Genomic DNA, 14,842 nt, shown 5'->3' on the forward strand with positions numbered 1-14,842 from the left:
TCTTGATATCATTCATTCCAGAACTGCCAAGGCTAAACTTAAATGATTTCTTTTTCAGTGGTGTTATCTTGTTTCTATGCAGGTTGGACAGATAAGCGGAGTTGAAAAGGGAGAGGTTTTTTTTCTTCTTCTTTTTTTTTTTTTCCTCTGAGACGGGACTGATTCTGCTAAAGGCCTTAAACCTGGTAGTTTAGTATGTGCATCTTAAGTAGCAACATGACAGAAAGCACACATCTTCTTCCTCATCAGCTTACTGGCAACGCTTGGTGACAAATGATTCTAATAACATTTTGTACCTGTTGTGTGTAAATCTCATCCTCCAGAAGAAAAACCGATGATCCTGATGACAAGGTGTCTCCTGTAGGGATCGTTTGTGATGTGCACAGATGCAATACTCAACGTTCCTTTAATATTCAAGGCTGCCTTTTCCTACTTAAATGGCAAGGCAAGATGTTCAGGCAAGAGATGTTCAGATAAGGGCAAGTGGTAAAATCACTGTATCTCCAGCTAACGAAAAACACAAACTTTGGCTACTTCCAATGCCATGTTTAATATTGGGGTCCCTCAGTGTTTACAACCTAAATCCTGCAAATGTCTAGATTTTAATCTAAACTTAAGCATTGTTAATAGTTTGATTAAAGCTGGGACCATATACACCAGTGATGTAGCAGTGTCAGGTTCTGAACTTCCTTGACCCACTAGAAATCATACGGAATAAATAATACCCTCCAAGTAGACTCAAGTAGGAATCCTCCAAGTAGGCTTCCTCCAAGCTGGATCATACTTCATGGTCCCTTGTTCCTACAGTGACGAGCAGCATTGTTCAGACTTGCAGGCAGAATATCGCCTGCAAGTCTTGGACCAGAGATTAATGATTCATTACATTTAATTACTATGCACCTGAAGCAGATTTATTCCATTGAGAGTGGTGTGGCACTTCCATGATACAAAACCAAGCCGGTTCCTGGATCTTAGTTACTAGACCTGTTACCTCAAGGGTGAGTTATTTGGTCCTTTCCTTGCTACCAAGACAATGATTTAATAACGCCCATGAGCAGATTACTGCTAAACTACAGTCACATTCCCCCTTGTGCTTCATCTTTTCTGGGCCAGTATCTCTCAGTTTACTTCCTATGGTGCGGCACAGCTTCCCGAGCGACGAAAGCGCTCTCACCAGAAGCGGTCTATATGTTGGCAGCTGTATGGTGGCAATGGGGACACAGATGTGAATCCCTTCAGGAAAAGAGACGATAAAATAAGGGCTGTCGCACTTCAAGCAATCTAATCACTAAACACTGACAGTAGAAGGCATTGCCCCTGCATCTCTCAGTGCTTCAGAGGAGTGAGCTGCCCCTTGCTGTCCTGAAGAAGATGGAGGTGCCTTCCCTTTGGAGACAGCTCTGGGCTGAGGGCCACCAACAGACGGAGACCCTGCTCTGCAGTCCGTGGTAAGGCCCAGGAGCTGAGGGACAGGACTGAAAATGTACTCTTCGCTCCAGTGTTTCCACCGTGCGACTCCGCACCAGCACACCAAAGGGAGGGATTTCTGCTGCCTTATTCTAGGTAGCTGCGATAGGTGTCCAATCTCTGGTGCCAAGGCTCCAGACTCAGCCAGCCATCTCCAGAGGGCAACTGGGGGAACCTAAATTAAAAGTGTAGTGCTTTCATCCCACTATAATCCCAGACTAGTTCCTGTATTAAGCACTTCAGCCAAATGCTGAAGGTCAGATGGTGTGGGCTGTCTTAGCTGTCTCTTTGCTCAGCGTGGCTCTTTGCGCTCCTGTTCCTGCGATTTCTAATTTTTGCCCCTGCTCTCCACGTAGCACCTCCCTGGCTAATTCAACTTCTGAATTTCAACCAGAGGGGCCAAGTGCCTTCAGCTGTGGCATTTCATTTCCCTTTATTCGGCTTCATCGTGAAATACCAAGCTCTTGCAAGACGCAGCCATGTCAAAAGGCAACAATAAACGTGCACCTCTTTTGAGCGAACGTAAACAAGCACGTATGGGGTTTGTGAGGGAACACCGGCCATGCTTGCTTTGTTGCGGACCCACTTCTTGCACTAACCAGTAAGTTACGGTTTTCACGAAGCTCTCCTTATTCCGTCCCCTTGTCTTTCCTTTATCCGTTAACGGACCCAATGGGGCTCGTCCGTTTCCGCCCGCCCTCAGCCCCGGAGAAGCCGGGTCACCTCACGGCGCGCGGGAACGGCCGTTGAGCCGCCGTCGCCGCCCTCCCGCCCTTCCTGCCCGCCCTGGCGGCCGGCGCGGCCCGTCGGAGGGGCGGCCGTGGGGCGCGGAGCCCCGACGGGCGGGGTGGAAAGGGTTCACGGTGCGTCGGCAGCCGCCGTCCGGTGCGAGCAGCGCTGCGCCGAAAACCCCCCACCCCCGCCCCGGGGTGGAGAGGGGCAGCGAGGGGAGGATGCGGCCGGGCGCGGGAGCGGGGTTTTCTGTGTTAGCAGGGAACGTGCGGAGTGAACGCGCCCATCGCACCGGGGCGAGGAAAGGGACGCGCTGCAGCGGGTGGGCGCAGGTCCTGCCCTCCGGCAGCGCGGCCCCGGGCTGCCGGAGGGGGGTGCTGGCGGCGGGGCCGCCCAATCCGCGCGGGGCCGGCCCCTGTGATTGGCAGCGGCGGGCGGAGCGGGGCCGGCCGAACCCGTGTCCCTCGCTGTGCTTTCCCCGGAGAGTTTCCTAGCGGGGGCGGCTGGGGCTGCCTCTTCCCTCGGCGCTGCCGGCATTTTCCCCCCTCGGGCTGTCGCCGAGCATTGAGCCGGGGGTGGCGGCGGCAGAGAGCGAGGGAAGCAGCCACATGAATCAGTTTCTCTCTGTATCCGGCTCCGGGCAGAGGCGGCGACCATAGCGGGGAGGAGGGGAGACGGGGGGGGGGGGGGGGGAGCGGCTACTGCAGCGACAGCGGCGGGGCTCCCCGTGCCACCTTGCCGCCAAGGTGGGTAGCGGGGGCGCGGCGGACGGGAGGGGGCTGGCTACGGGGTGCAGGCACGGCGGGTAGCGGCGCGGGAGAGCTGGGGGTGCTGCCGCCCGGGCCGCGGCCGTTACCGCTGCGAGGCGGTTGGATGCCGGCAGGCAGCGGGGGAAGAGGAGAAAAGTTGCCGATGGCGCCCGGGAGGGTGCCCCGCCGGGGCGGCGGCGGCGTTGCTCGTGTTCCGCCGCTTCTCGCCGTCGCGCGTGGCCGGAGAAGGGGCTGCGGCGGGTGCGTGGGACGGGCTTCCTCCCCCCCCCCGCCCCCAGGTCTGGGGCTGGAGGGTTTGGGGGTATGTTGTTGTTCAAGTTCTCTTTTCGCTCCCGCTTCGTTGCTGTGCCCTGTAAGGGCGAAAATACCGCCATCGGCCTCCCCGTTTCTTTTCCCGCTTCAGCAGCCTGGCGCGCGCAGTTCCTCCAGCCCCCACCTCAAACCCGGGCGGGGCGGGCCGCCCCCCTCTCCCCTCTGCGGTCCGCTCCCGCCGTGCTGCGACCCCTTCTCCCCTCCCAACCCCCCCCCCCCCCGCGGCGCTGTGCGGCACCGGACCCGTGTGCCTGGACCTCGCGCGGCCCCTCCCCTCCCACGCGTGTCGGTGTGTAGGGGAGCGCGCCGCCGTGTAGCCCTCTTTCCCCGCGCCCGCCCGCCTGGTGCGAGGGCAGGCTGTCACGTTTCGTGTCCTTCCCTTCCCCAGGTGCCGAAGGACTGGTGCTCGCCCAGACGTCACCCAGGCGTTTGTCCCTCTCCTGGCGCTACCCGGCCTCAGCTGCCAAATGCGCGGAGGGGAGAGACTTTTGCTTAAAATCCCCCGATCGTAAATACACAGAAAGCGGAAGAAGAGGCACCGCCGAGCAGCTGCAGGAGGAGGGGAGGGGGACAGCGATACCGTTGCCGCTGTAGTCGGGGAGGCTGATGGCGGAGTTTGGCAGCGGCGGCGGCACCGGCGGCGGGGGGCTCCCGTCCTCCCCGGGGCCGGGCCAGGGGAAGGTGGCCTTCAAGGCAGGAGATGGAGAAGGAGGCGGAGGAGGAGGCGGAGGTGGTGGCGGCGGCGGGAGATCCCGCTTTGACAGTGGAGGCAGCCGGGTCTCCAACGGGGACTGTGTCCTAGCAGGAGCCGGCGAGGAGCCGGGATCAGCTCCTCCTGCCAGCCCGGAGAGCAGCAGCAAAGAGAGAGGATTTTCCACCGGTCAACAACGGGAAGGCAAACCTGGCATCCCCCGGAGGAGCAGCATAATTAAGGTAAGAGCACTTGCTCCTCCTCGTCGAGGTCTTGGTGGCTCTTTCTCTGTGACACAGGCAGAGAGATGCTGGCGATAGATTTGGCTCGCAGAGCCTTGGCTCTAGATGAAAGGATAGGCGGCTTTTTTCTTTCTTCCCGCCCCCCCATCCCCGTTGTGAGGAGACTTGCTTTTTTCCTTTGTCAGAAGTGGACAGCAGTGAGAGGATGGCTTTATACGCATCCACGCTTGGGTGTTGCGGGGGGGTGTCATGTTTTGAGGTTTATTACAACAGAAGGCTCTAACTCCTGTTGGAGAAGGCGAGAGAAACTAGCAGGCTTGTAAAAAGACAACATGGGCACCAGCCTGGCAGGGGAAGACATGGGTTACACAGTATGCTTGTTATTTGGGATGCACCTGTGCAGAGCAATTTTGTGGTTCCATTGGCTTGTGTGTGTGACAGGCACACAGCAGGTGATGAGAGATTCGGGATCTCATTGGGCTGGGGGTGGGAGAAGGTAGAACAGGAGCATTTTTCTTGTTAAAAGTGACAGCTCGTTGAGCAGTAGGCTGTGTTGTACTTCACCTATAGAAATATCTTTATTTATACTTAGCTGTGCATATTCTACATGCTAATGTCTCAGCTTGAAAAGTAGGGGGAGCATCAATGGCAGAGTGTAATTGGGAAAAAAGGAATGAGAGTGGTTTTTGAATACGGTTATTTATACAAATACAGTTGTTCTCTTTTCTTGAATCCACGGTTCCTGAGAGATGACACTTTATCTTGGGCTCGCTTTCCCAACTTCAGTGAAAAGATTGAGGGGACATAGAGAAATTACTCCATTGGTATAACGGCTGTACGAGCCGTCAAAGCAAGCACAACTTCAAGCACTTAAGAACTGAGTTTAATCGAGATCAACTAGATCACAATCAAGCTACATTTGTTGTCTTCTTAGACATTTACATGCCTCCAAAATCAGCGTATGAAGCACTGTTGGCTGGAAGGGAGAAAAACACGTGTGGGAATTCAAGACTAGCAGTGTATCTCAAGTTGTGTTACTGTCTCCTGGACCTTGATATGAAAACCAAGGGGAGAGCAAGGGCAGTCAGCAGTCGAACACATCTAACAGCCTGCACCCACCCTTCCTGTTCGACAGTGATACTGGGCGTGTATATTTGTGTGTGTGTGGTGTGTTAACAATAGACAGGGGGCAACTGAGCTAGGTGTTGGAATAACTTAATATTTACTGAATTTGCCATGTGGTTTTTTTTTTTTTTTTTCACCCCTTTCTACAGATCTGCTATTTCCTAACGCTGTTTTGTTTCCTCTGTGGTAGCCCAAGAAAGATGCTAGTGTCGTTGGCAGTGTGTATCATGCCGTCATACGACTTTGTAGTGCGTGATTTGATCATACGGCAACCTCTCCAGGGACCAAACAAAGATACAATACCTAGGGTTTTGCGACGTATTAAGATCAAGAAGCATGAGATAAGGAAATATGTTTTGGATTACATTTCGTTAATACCTAAGTCAAAGTTCTTTTCTACGGAAATGATAGCACTTTGGAATATAAAATTATTCAAGTTTCTGGTATTATTACTGATGAATACCATTTTGCAAATGTGAAGAGTAATCTGTTTGGCTGCCGAGAACCGATTACTTTGTGTTATCATTTGAATAGTTACGACATGAGTGGAGAAATCTGACAGCACTACATTTAAAGTTATGTGGTCCATATTTATTTAAGATATGACTGTTTTAATACTGCTCGGAAAAATCACTTGTCTTTGTGCACACTGAATATTCTTCTGCCTGCTTAGTTCAGCAGTTCACAGGTAGTTTGAGCCTGGTTGCGCAAGTGCCTAGTTTTTGAGATGAAACCTTTTGGAAAATCTGGCCTGCATAGTAAACCTTAAAATGCTTCTTGTTTTCTGCTCTTGCAGAGCAGAAGTCTGTAAAACAGAGTGGAAAAAGTAAAATGTAATCTATTTTTGGAAAGTGTTCCTGGAGTTTCAGTAACTTACATCAGTGACGTAAAACTGCTCTTAAAGAGCGTAAGGAGTAACTTCAGGAAACGGGTCTGTCCCACGCAGATGCAGATTTCATACCTTCGTGCAAAATACAGCGTTGTTAGTTGATCTGTAAAATGCACGTTTATGGAATATCTGATACTTTAAATGTTTTGCCTACTGACTACAGTGTAGGCTTTTGAGTCACGAACAGAAAATCAATGTTTGAATAATAGTTCCAGTTCAGATTAAATTCTTTAGAACTGCACGTTTGTGCATGAAAATCAGGAGCACAGAAATGTATTTTTATTTTGGTTTTAGTCTGTGCTTCCATTGGTTGTCTATTTTCGTAGCTCTTCTCAGAGCAGTTGCTGCCTTTTTTTCATTTCTTACTTGCAATCTCTATTCTTTCTCTTTTTTTCACTAGTTCCATTTTTTTTTTCTCCTTTTTATTAATTTTGTGCACCTGCATAATTTTGACTTTTTCTTTCTTGCTTGGTACAAGAGAATATACTGTTTGAGGTTGAATTGTCATCTAGGATGATGACAGGTGGGAGGGCCACTACTACTGGAAAAACTAATATACTCTTCATACCGTGGTATTTTGCTTGGCCTTTCACTCTCGTATATAAGCTGCATTTAGGCTGAAGGTGTTAAAGATTGTACCCCTCATTTGTAGCAATTTTTAAGGAATAGCCTATTGTATTGCTTACGTTTGCTGAAACCAATGTGAGGGTGAGGGACTAGTTTGTAGAGATTTTTTCACTTTCTATTTCTTGCTCTCCGTGTTTATGAGATTCTGGTTCTTCAGAGGTGATAGTGATGACACATTGTGCATTCATGGGATTAACGCTCTTCAGATACCTGACTTGTGAACTAACTTATGTACCACTTACTTGTATGTAGTGGGTTTTTTGTCACTGTTTTGTTTCTCTATAATATTTTCCATGGTGCAACTAGCTATGGTTTTCTATAATGTAATTTCCTATAGCAGTTCCTGTAACATTCTGTAAAATTAATTTACAGTGAGTCCATCTTGCAGTTCAAAGTGGATTTAAGCGTCCTGTGAACTTCTCTTAGCTGCTCTGACAGTTGGCAATGAGCTCGCTTTATTTTTGTCTGAGATTCCTTCGCATCTTTCTTAAAGAGACTTTGAGGTTGTAGGAGTTTGAGAATCTTTAAGGCAACAAACGACTTGTGTGTATGTTTATTCAGAGCTGCTTGTTTCCAGGGGTCTGCAATAACTGCTTATGGAACCTCACAGTTTGCCAAAACTATAGACCTGGGCAGAAAGAGATCCGGCAGGATAAATATGTCATTATTAGGAGAGGTATTACAGTAATAAAATGGGAAGACCATATACTTAGGAGAGACTGCAGTTATTTAGGAAGACGAAGATAAACAAATGGAGAGAGGTGGCTTAGCATTCTGTGAACAGGAGTGTTCTTATCAACATGTGTCTGGAAGCAAAGTCCAGGGCTTTTTTTTTTTTTTTTGCATATAGTAACACTGATCTCAGTGTCAATACATTTCTTGGCTGATAGCTTAAACAAATTTGTATCTCCCTTTTTATTCTGGGTGTAGACTCCAGCTTTAATTTTGTGAAGTCATGGACTTGCTGAGCATTGGCAATTCCTAAGTTCCAAAGTCTGTGAGAAGACAGAAACCAAATTTAGCAGGTAGATATTCTAGGGTATAATTTTCAGCAGAGCTTTGCTTTTGAAACTGAACATTCTTATGTCTGTGTCTTTCTTCGACTGGGGAATTCTACAGCATATGCATCAAGATTCTTACAGAAATGCCAGCATACATTATTGTCTTGTTCAGTCTTCTATGATCTCTAGTTCTTACCGTATACCTGTTTGTATCAAGTGTACAAAATGTGAAATATGGGGAGTGTTATGCAGTGTTTTCTACCGCTGTGGTTGTTCTAAAGGCTTTAATAAAGCCTTTTGCGTACCGGATTTTCAGTCACCTTTCATATTGGGAAGAAAACCTGTGTAGTGATGCTCTTGAGCTATTTTTTTTATATGCCTTTATGCCCAAGTAACTTTTCAATGTGCTAGACATTTTCAAGTAAACGTGATTGAGCAGTCACAGGCTCAAAGGTGCTAAGGCTCCTTAAGTTCAAAGAAAACAGCCATGTACAGGAAAGAAGGAGAAAACTAGCAAGTACTTTCTTTCTCCACGCCTTTTTCCCTTGGAAGCAAAATGCTACAGTATGAGGTGAAATCTTCGTCATTACAGAAGATCTGTGGAAGAAAGACCTGAATGTCCTAACAACAGAAGATATTTTACTCAGAGCACATGTGCTAATTGATACAAAAATTGACGCCACAGAAAAAGCACGTATTTAGGAAACAAGGCTGTGATAGTTAAACTACTCCTCCGTCTTACCTTGGACAGGCTTTCAACTAGACAACCAAAGCACAGATTTTTTCTGAGGAGCTATTTCTGGATTTGTTTTGTGTTGTTTCTTTCTTAGTTTCTTCTGTTCATTTGTTGTAGATCCATTTCATCTCTTTGGTTTGTCAGATAGTATGAGAGAACTGAACGGCTAACTGCAGCTTGGTAAATCCTGGAGCTTCCTTTCAGAGGATACTTTCTATTTCATTTGTGGAACTCTCAGCTCCACTATAGACTGTTACCAGCACCCATCAATATTTTGTATTCCTTCTCCTTCATCCTGCACTTCTTAGTCTGTACTGGCATCCTAATTTTTAAAAATATAATCTATGTTTTGAAACTATACTTAACACTGTATAGTACCTCTTCCTAAATCACTTTTTTTTTTTTTTTGTCATACAAAAGCTGTATACCTTAGGTATTTTCATATAGACTCATATATATACGTTAGACATAGATCAGGCAGTTTACTATTTGTTAACAGTGACACTGGACTGAGATATGTCACAGCCACTGAGTGGGTATGTTGTGCATGGCATTTGGTATATATTTTTGTTTGCATTGTACATTCTGTAGACCGCAAGAATCAAAATTTTATTTGGATATATGTAACACAATTAAGAAAAAAGAAGATATTTGTAGAAATGTATGCATGAGGATACTCACTTTACTGAAGTTCAGTGTGTAGTTTAGTTAGCTTATGTTCTGTAGCCCATGAAGAGAAAGTATTTTTTCCAAAAGATGACTTGGAGCAGGAGCTTAATTTGGATGAATTTAGCTTCTCTAACTTCTCTTCTGCAAGAGCTTATCTGTCTATTTCTGTTGCCTGAGTAAAGAGCTTGGCTAGCGTGAATAATTGCAACTCCTTCACCTCCTCCACCCCCAAATCCTTAGAATATCCACAAAACATGTTCAGTCTGTTCAGTGGTGAAAAATCAACTAATGGAATTTAAAAATCATTATGAATACCTGATTTTTTTCTTTTAATGCCTATTAATTAGGCTTGATCAAAGATAGGACTATTAGTTTAGACTTTTTTAAAAATTAGGAATTAGAGCAATGGTCTGCTCACAGATAATACGTTGCTCCTGTGATTTGATTGCATTCATGGAAGATTACACGACAAGTTAATTGCGTAGTTTCCCAGCCTTTGCTGGTCCATGGGTGGTATTGACGTCTATCTTTCTGTTATTCTCACTGACATGATTAAAAAAACCCCTTAAATAAAATTTGCTGATTGTCTGTCTTTAAGGGCCAAATTAAGTTAAACACAATACCAGTACACTGAATCTGAAATATTTGTCTTTGCACACAAAAGTGGGATTGTGTACAAAAATCAGAAATCTAAATATAAGTAGACTAGCAGGTAGATTTTTTGGGAAGAAAGGTGGATAATAATTTATGTTTAACATACGTGGAGAAGAGGAAAATATGATAAAAAGCAGCAGCATATGTCTTGAAGAATGTTTAAAATAGGGCTGGAAGAGACCTCAAGAGGTCAGTCTACTCTGCTCCACTGCTCTGCCACAGTTATCAACTGTTAATAAATTTCATTATGATTATCTTTGTCTTTTAATCACCTTTTGTTCTTTTATTTGTCATCCTTCTATGCAGAACTGCTGGCTCATTATTCCTCTTTGTATACGGGCAAAAGCAGTCATCCGCAGAGTTTAAAAGCTTGTACTTGTCCTGACTACATTCTAATTATTTCAGATCATATCTTCAATTCTATTTTTGATTTTAACTTACCTTCTGCCATGCATGCAGCTCTTCCATCTTCAGGTGAACAGCCAGTTTTAACTATGCTCACATTTCCATCATACAATAATACTTCTTTTTTTGTGTGAAATGATTTTAGTTTATGTGTTTTAAATATAAGTTCAAATTCTATACTCCATGGTTAAAATAAAGATCAGTTATTTTTCCTCTTTACTGCCTGTAAACTGGGCAATATGATGTTGCAGAATCTAGTTCAGAAATACAATATGTGAGAAAATGTCTTTCCTTCTAAATACATTAAAATAATAGTAAGTACAAATTTATAATGTACTTACTAGATTGCAGCGTTGGCATAAAAGGGTGCTTTGGAAGGGACTGGTTTGTTTAAGGAGAGTAAGTAGTAAGAGTTATCTTTCCGTGTTCTGCAGTTATGTTTATAAAGACTATCATTACTGTTTTACAGTTGATTTTCACATCCAGCATGCCTGTTAAACATGGGGCAGTGCCTTCACTGTACTTACTTCTCGCTGTTATAGGAGGTGATGTATGAAGCCATACTTTAGAAGGATATGTTGCCCATTGTCTTGACTGCATTACACTTCTTAATTTCTGTTTAACTAGTTTCTTTTCAAGAACTGTCGGTACAGACAGTACCTGTCATCTATCATCTGTCCCTTGCTTCTGAAGAGGAGCGTGCCTGAGTTCACCCACCTCATCCCTCCTAGACCTTGACCTTGCCAAACATCGGTGTTCAAGACAGCAAAGAGTGCAACAGCATGTGACTGGAAATCAGCAGTACTGAGGCTCACAGTGTTAGCTGGTGCAGCCTTGGGAAAGTTAAATAGATGTGATTCATTTCTGCCTCTCCTGGGATTCCTTTTAATGTCATTTGACCCTTTGGAATAAGTAATAAAATATCCCTGAGTACTTCAGATTGTATTCTGTGTTCAGGGATCTTTTAAGATACCAAAAGTTCATGTTCTGGAAATTGTAGTAAGTAGTTCATAAGTATAAGCATACAGGAAGTGCCGTTAAACAAACAAACAAACAAAACCCTTTTCAGAATAGCAACTGAGTTTTATAAAATGAAAAAAATTAAAAACAAGATATTAAGCCAGATTTCCAAACTTACTGTAAAAATATTTACTTTAATAAAAGAAACTTATTTGTGAGTTTTATTTTGGTAGAAGGAATAGGTACCTTACAAATACACATCGGATAATTGATGTTATGGGTATTAGTGTTGTGACTGTCCTAATACCTTTGAGAAAATTGCTGACAATAGTTTGACATTTCCTCTAAATTATAACATAATCAGTATTGCAGAAGCAAAAGAACTGCTACTCTTTTGTTAGAAAGCACTTCCACAGAATTTTCAAGTTCTTTTTATGGTTGAGCTTCTTTTTTTCTTTCCCTATTTTCTTTTCTTTTTTTTTCTTTTCTTCTTACCAGCATTATTAGTTTGCCTTCACTAAAAAAGACAGAGCGTTGTAAGATTTTGTGCATGCTTTGATGTGTTAGCATCCATGTATGTGAACATATCCCCCTCCTTTACTGCCCTTTTAATTGTAGAATAGGAGAGGAAGAATGATTGTGCAGCAGAACGATCTGTGTGGTTTTTGTTTCATGAAGCACCTCTTATGATGGAAAATCCTGCATGCTTTATATATTTCATTACAAAGTTCCCAATGACAAAAGTGTTTTACATTGTCTGTCAACTGTTTACTTTAATTGCATTCCTTAAAATAAACGACTGTTTATTTAAATTAAAAAGAAATTAATTCAATTGCTTAATTCTTTGTATTATTAGAGTGTAATTTGGACTAAAAGGACAGGAATTCAACTCGCTGTCAAAGCTTTTGTTTAGATTGTTTTCTTCCTACAAGTTATTGTTGGTGTTTTTAGGATAGGCAGTTGTTTGTTGAGTTAGGTAACTCCTGTAAGTGGTATAGGGACAATTTTTTTTTTTTTCCCAAAAGCAAGACAGCAACTTCATATATTTTACCATGCTTTTTCCTTCAATGTATTAGAAGCAAAATGAATATCTTTCATGTATATATTGTAGAAAAAGCTAGTATCTGAGTTGCTGAAATAATACTTAAATTCATTGCAATATTTAGGTGTTTACAAATATATTTTTGCTGCATCAGGCAGGAAAAACTCGGTAATAGTTGGAAAAAAATTGCTTCACAAAATAGCTTAAATCAATGGAAACATATTTTGCCATTTACAGAACATGGTCACTGTTGTGGTTTAACCCCAGCCGGCAGCTGCTCGCTAAGTACCACGCAGCTGCTCGCTCACTCCCACAGTGGTGCTGGGGAGAGAATCAGAAGTATAAAAGTGAGAAAACTCATGGGTTGCGATAAAGACAGTTTAATAGGTATAGCAAAAGCTGCACATGCAAGTAAAGCAAAACAAGGAATTCTTTTGCTATTTCCCATCAGCAGGCAGGTGTTCAGCTATCTCCAGGAAAGCAGGGCTCCATCACATGTATTGTTTACTTGGGAAGACCAGAGCTGTTAACCCTGAGCATCCTCCACCTTCCTTCTTCTTCCCTCAGCTTTTTATGCTGAGCATGACATCATATGGTATGGAATATCCCTTTGGCCAGTTGGAGTCGGGGCTGTCCTGGCTGTGTCCCCTCTCAGCTTCTTGTGCACCCCCAGCCTACTGGCTGGTGGGGTGGTGTGAGAAGCAGAGAAGGCCTTGACTCTGTGTAAGCACTGCTCAGTGGTAACTGAAACATCTCTGTGTTATCAACGTTGTTTTCAGCACAAATCCAAAACATAGCCACGTACTAGCTACTGTGAAGAAAATTAACTCTACCCCAGCCAAAAACAGCCCAGTCAGTAAATAATTTAAGATACTCATAGCAAATTGTTGCAAAAAGCATTCCCAGTCTGAATCCTAGAGTTAAAGACTAATATTTATGTGAAATGGGAATGTATTCAGTCATGGAACAGTTAGGGTTGGAAGGGACCTTTAAAGGTCTTCTAGTCCAGCCCCCCTGCAAGGAGCAGGGACATCTTCAACTTCCAGTGTTCTACCACCCTCATTGTAAAAAAATTTTTTCCTAGTCTCTAATCTGAATCTACCCCTCCCTCTATTTTAAAACCGTTACCCCTTGTCCTATCACAACAGGCCTTGCTAAGGAGTTTGTCCCCATCTTTCCTGTAGGCCCCCTTTAGGTACTGGAAGGCCGCTATCAGGTCTCCCCGGAGCCTTCTCTTCTCCAGGCTGAACAGCCCCAACTCTCTCAGCCTGTCCTCACAAGGAGAGGTGCTTCAGCCCTCTGATGATCTTCGTGGCCCTCCTCTGGACTCACTTCAACAGGTCCATGTCCTTCTTATGTTGGAGGCTCCAGAGCTGGACGCAGTACTGCATGTGGGGTCTCAGGAGAGCAGAGCAGAGGGGCAGAATCTCCCCCGACCTGCTGGCCATGCTTCTTTTGATGCAGCCCAGGATGCGGTTGGCTTTCTGTACTTGTAAGCATGCATTGTTGGATCATGTTGAGCTTCTCATCCACCAGTACCCCCAAGTCCTTCTCCTCAGGGCTGCTGTCAATCCATTCTCTGCCCAGCCTGTATTTGCACCTGAGATTGCCCCGAGCTGTGTGCAGGACCTTGCAATTGGCCTGGTTGAACTTCATGAGTTGTGTTACTACAACATAGTGGAGAAGGCTACAGCAGAAATAAGTAGTTTGAGTTTGAGTAGTAGTATGTTTTTCTTGTTTTTGAAGAACTCCCAAAAGCATATTATGGTTTATTGGATGTACTTCATTTGTTAAACTCCAAGTCTCCTTTATTTTCTCTTTGTTCTCTCCAATTGTAGTAGTTGCAGTAATGCATCTCACAAGCATTGTTTGAGGTTGACACTTTTCAGCTTTATTTGTTCCTCATCTTAAATAATGCGTACCATGTGCCTCACACTTGGCCCTTCAGTGAATGGCCAGCCTGATTGGGAATCTGCTCTGAGAGTGGTGATCTGGTTCCAGTTTGTGTCACCTCGTCTATTGTGTCGCCCTGTCTGTTTCTCTCCATCCCTCATGCAGCTTGGCTTTTCTGCTTCAGCAGCAGAGAGACCACAGGCTGGCCATACTCTGCTTTTCTTCTTTAACAGCTAGCGGAGATCCTTCTGTTCCCAGCAAAGCACTGGGACAGAGCCGAGCTCTCTGTGTGGTCTGTGCAATACCACAATAGTTCACGCCTGCTTGTGAATCCCCAAAGAGGAGTAACAAAAAGGGAGTGCAGGTTCTAGCGCAAGGCTGTGGACCTTCACAGTGGGTTTAAGTCCTACAGATTTTGAGGCGTAAGGCTACAATGGAGGCTGACTGCACAGCTTAGGGTAGATGCATCCGTTTCCCCCAGTCTTCAAAAGTTGCCAGCCCTGACAAATTTAATGGCCATGGGTCATACCGAAAGTCCATTTGGCTCATGAGCTTGCCTCCAACAGCAACTGCTATGAGACAGAAGCATGGAAAAAGCCTCCTGTCCTAACATCCACTCCCAGCTTT

General features: G+C 44.9%; 1 protein-coding gene across 4 annotated transcripts in view; it reads left to right on the forward strand.

Annotated features, from left to right (window-relative positions):
- The first annotated feature begins 2,881 nt into the window (after positions 1 to 2,881).
- Positions 2,882 to 14,842, forward strand: part of PLCL2 (phospholipase C like 2) — a 107,478-nt gene continuing 95,517 nt past the window's right edge. For all 4 annotated transcript variants that reach the window (XR_015257904.1, XR_015257905.1, XM_086742632.1 and 1 more), the window contains exons 1-2: positions 2,882 to 2,945; positions 3,670 to 4,214. Coding sequence is in view for 2 of the 4 variants with exons in the window: in XM_086742632.1 (XP_086598758.1) it covers positions 3,888 to 4,214 (327 nt within the window). In the remaining 2 variants the exon portion in view is untranslated. The remainder of the gene's footprint in view (positions 2,946 to 3,669; positions 4,215 to 14,842) is intronic.

Source organism: Chlamydotis macqueenii, chromosome 2 (assembly GCF_036417535.1).
Source record: "Chlamydotis macqueenii isolate bChlMac1 chromosome 2, bChlMac1.mat, whole genome shotgun sequence".
Taxonomy (NCBI): domain Eukaryota; kingdom Metazoa; phylum Chordata; class Aves; order Otidiformes; family Otididae; genus Chlamydotis; species Chlamydotis macqueenii.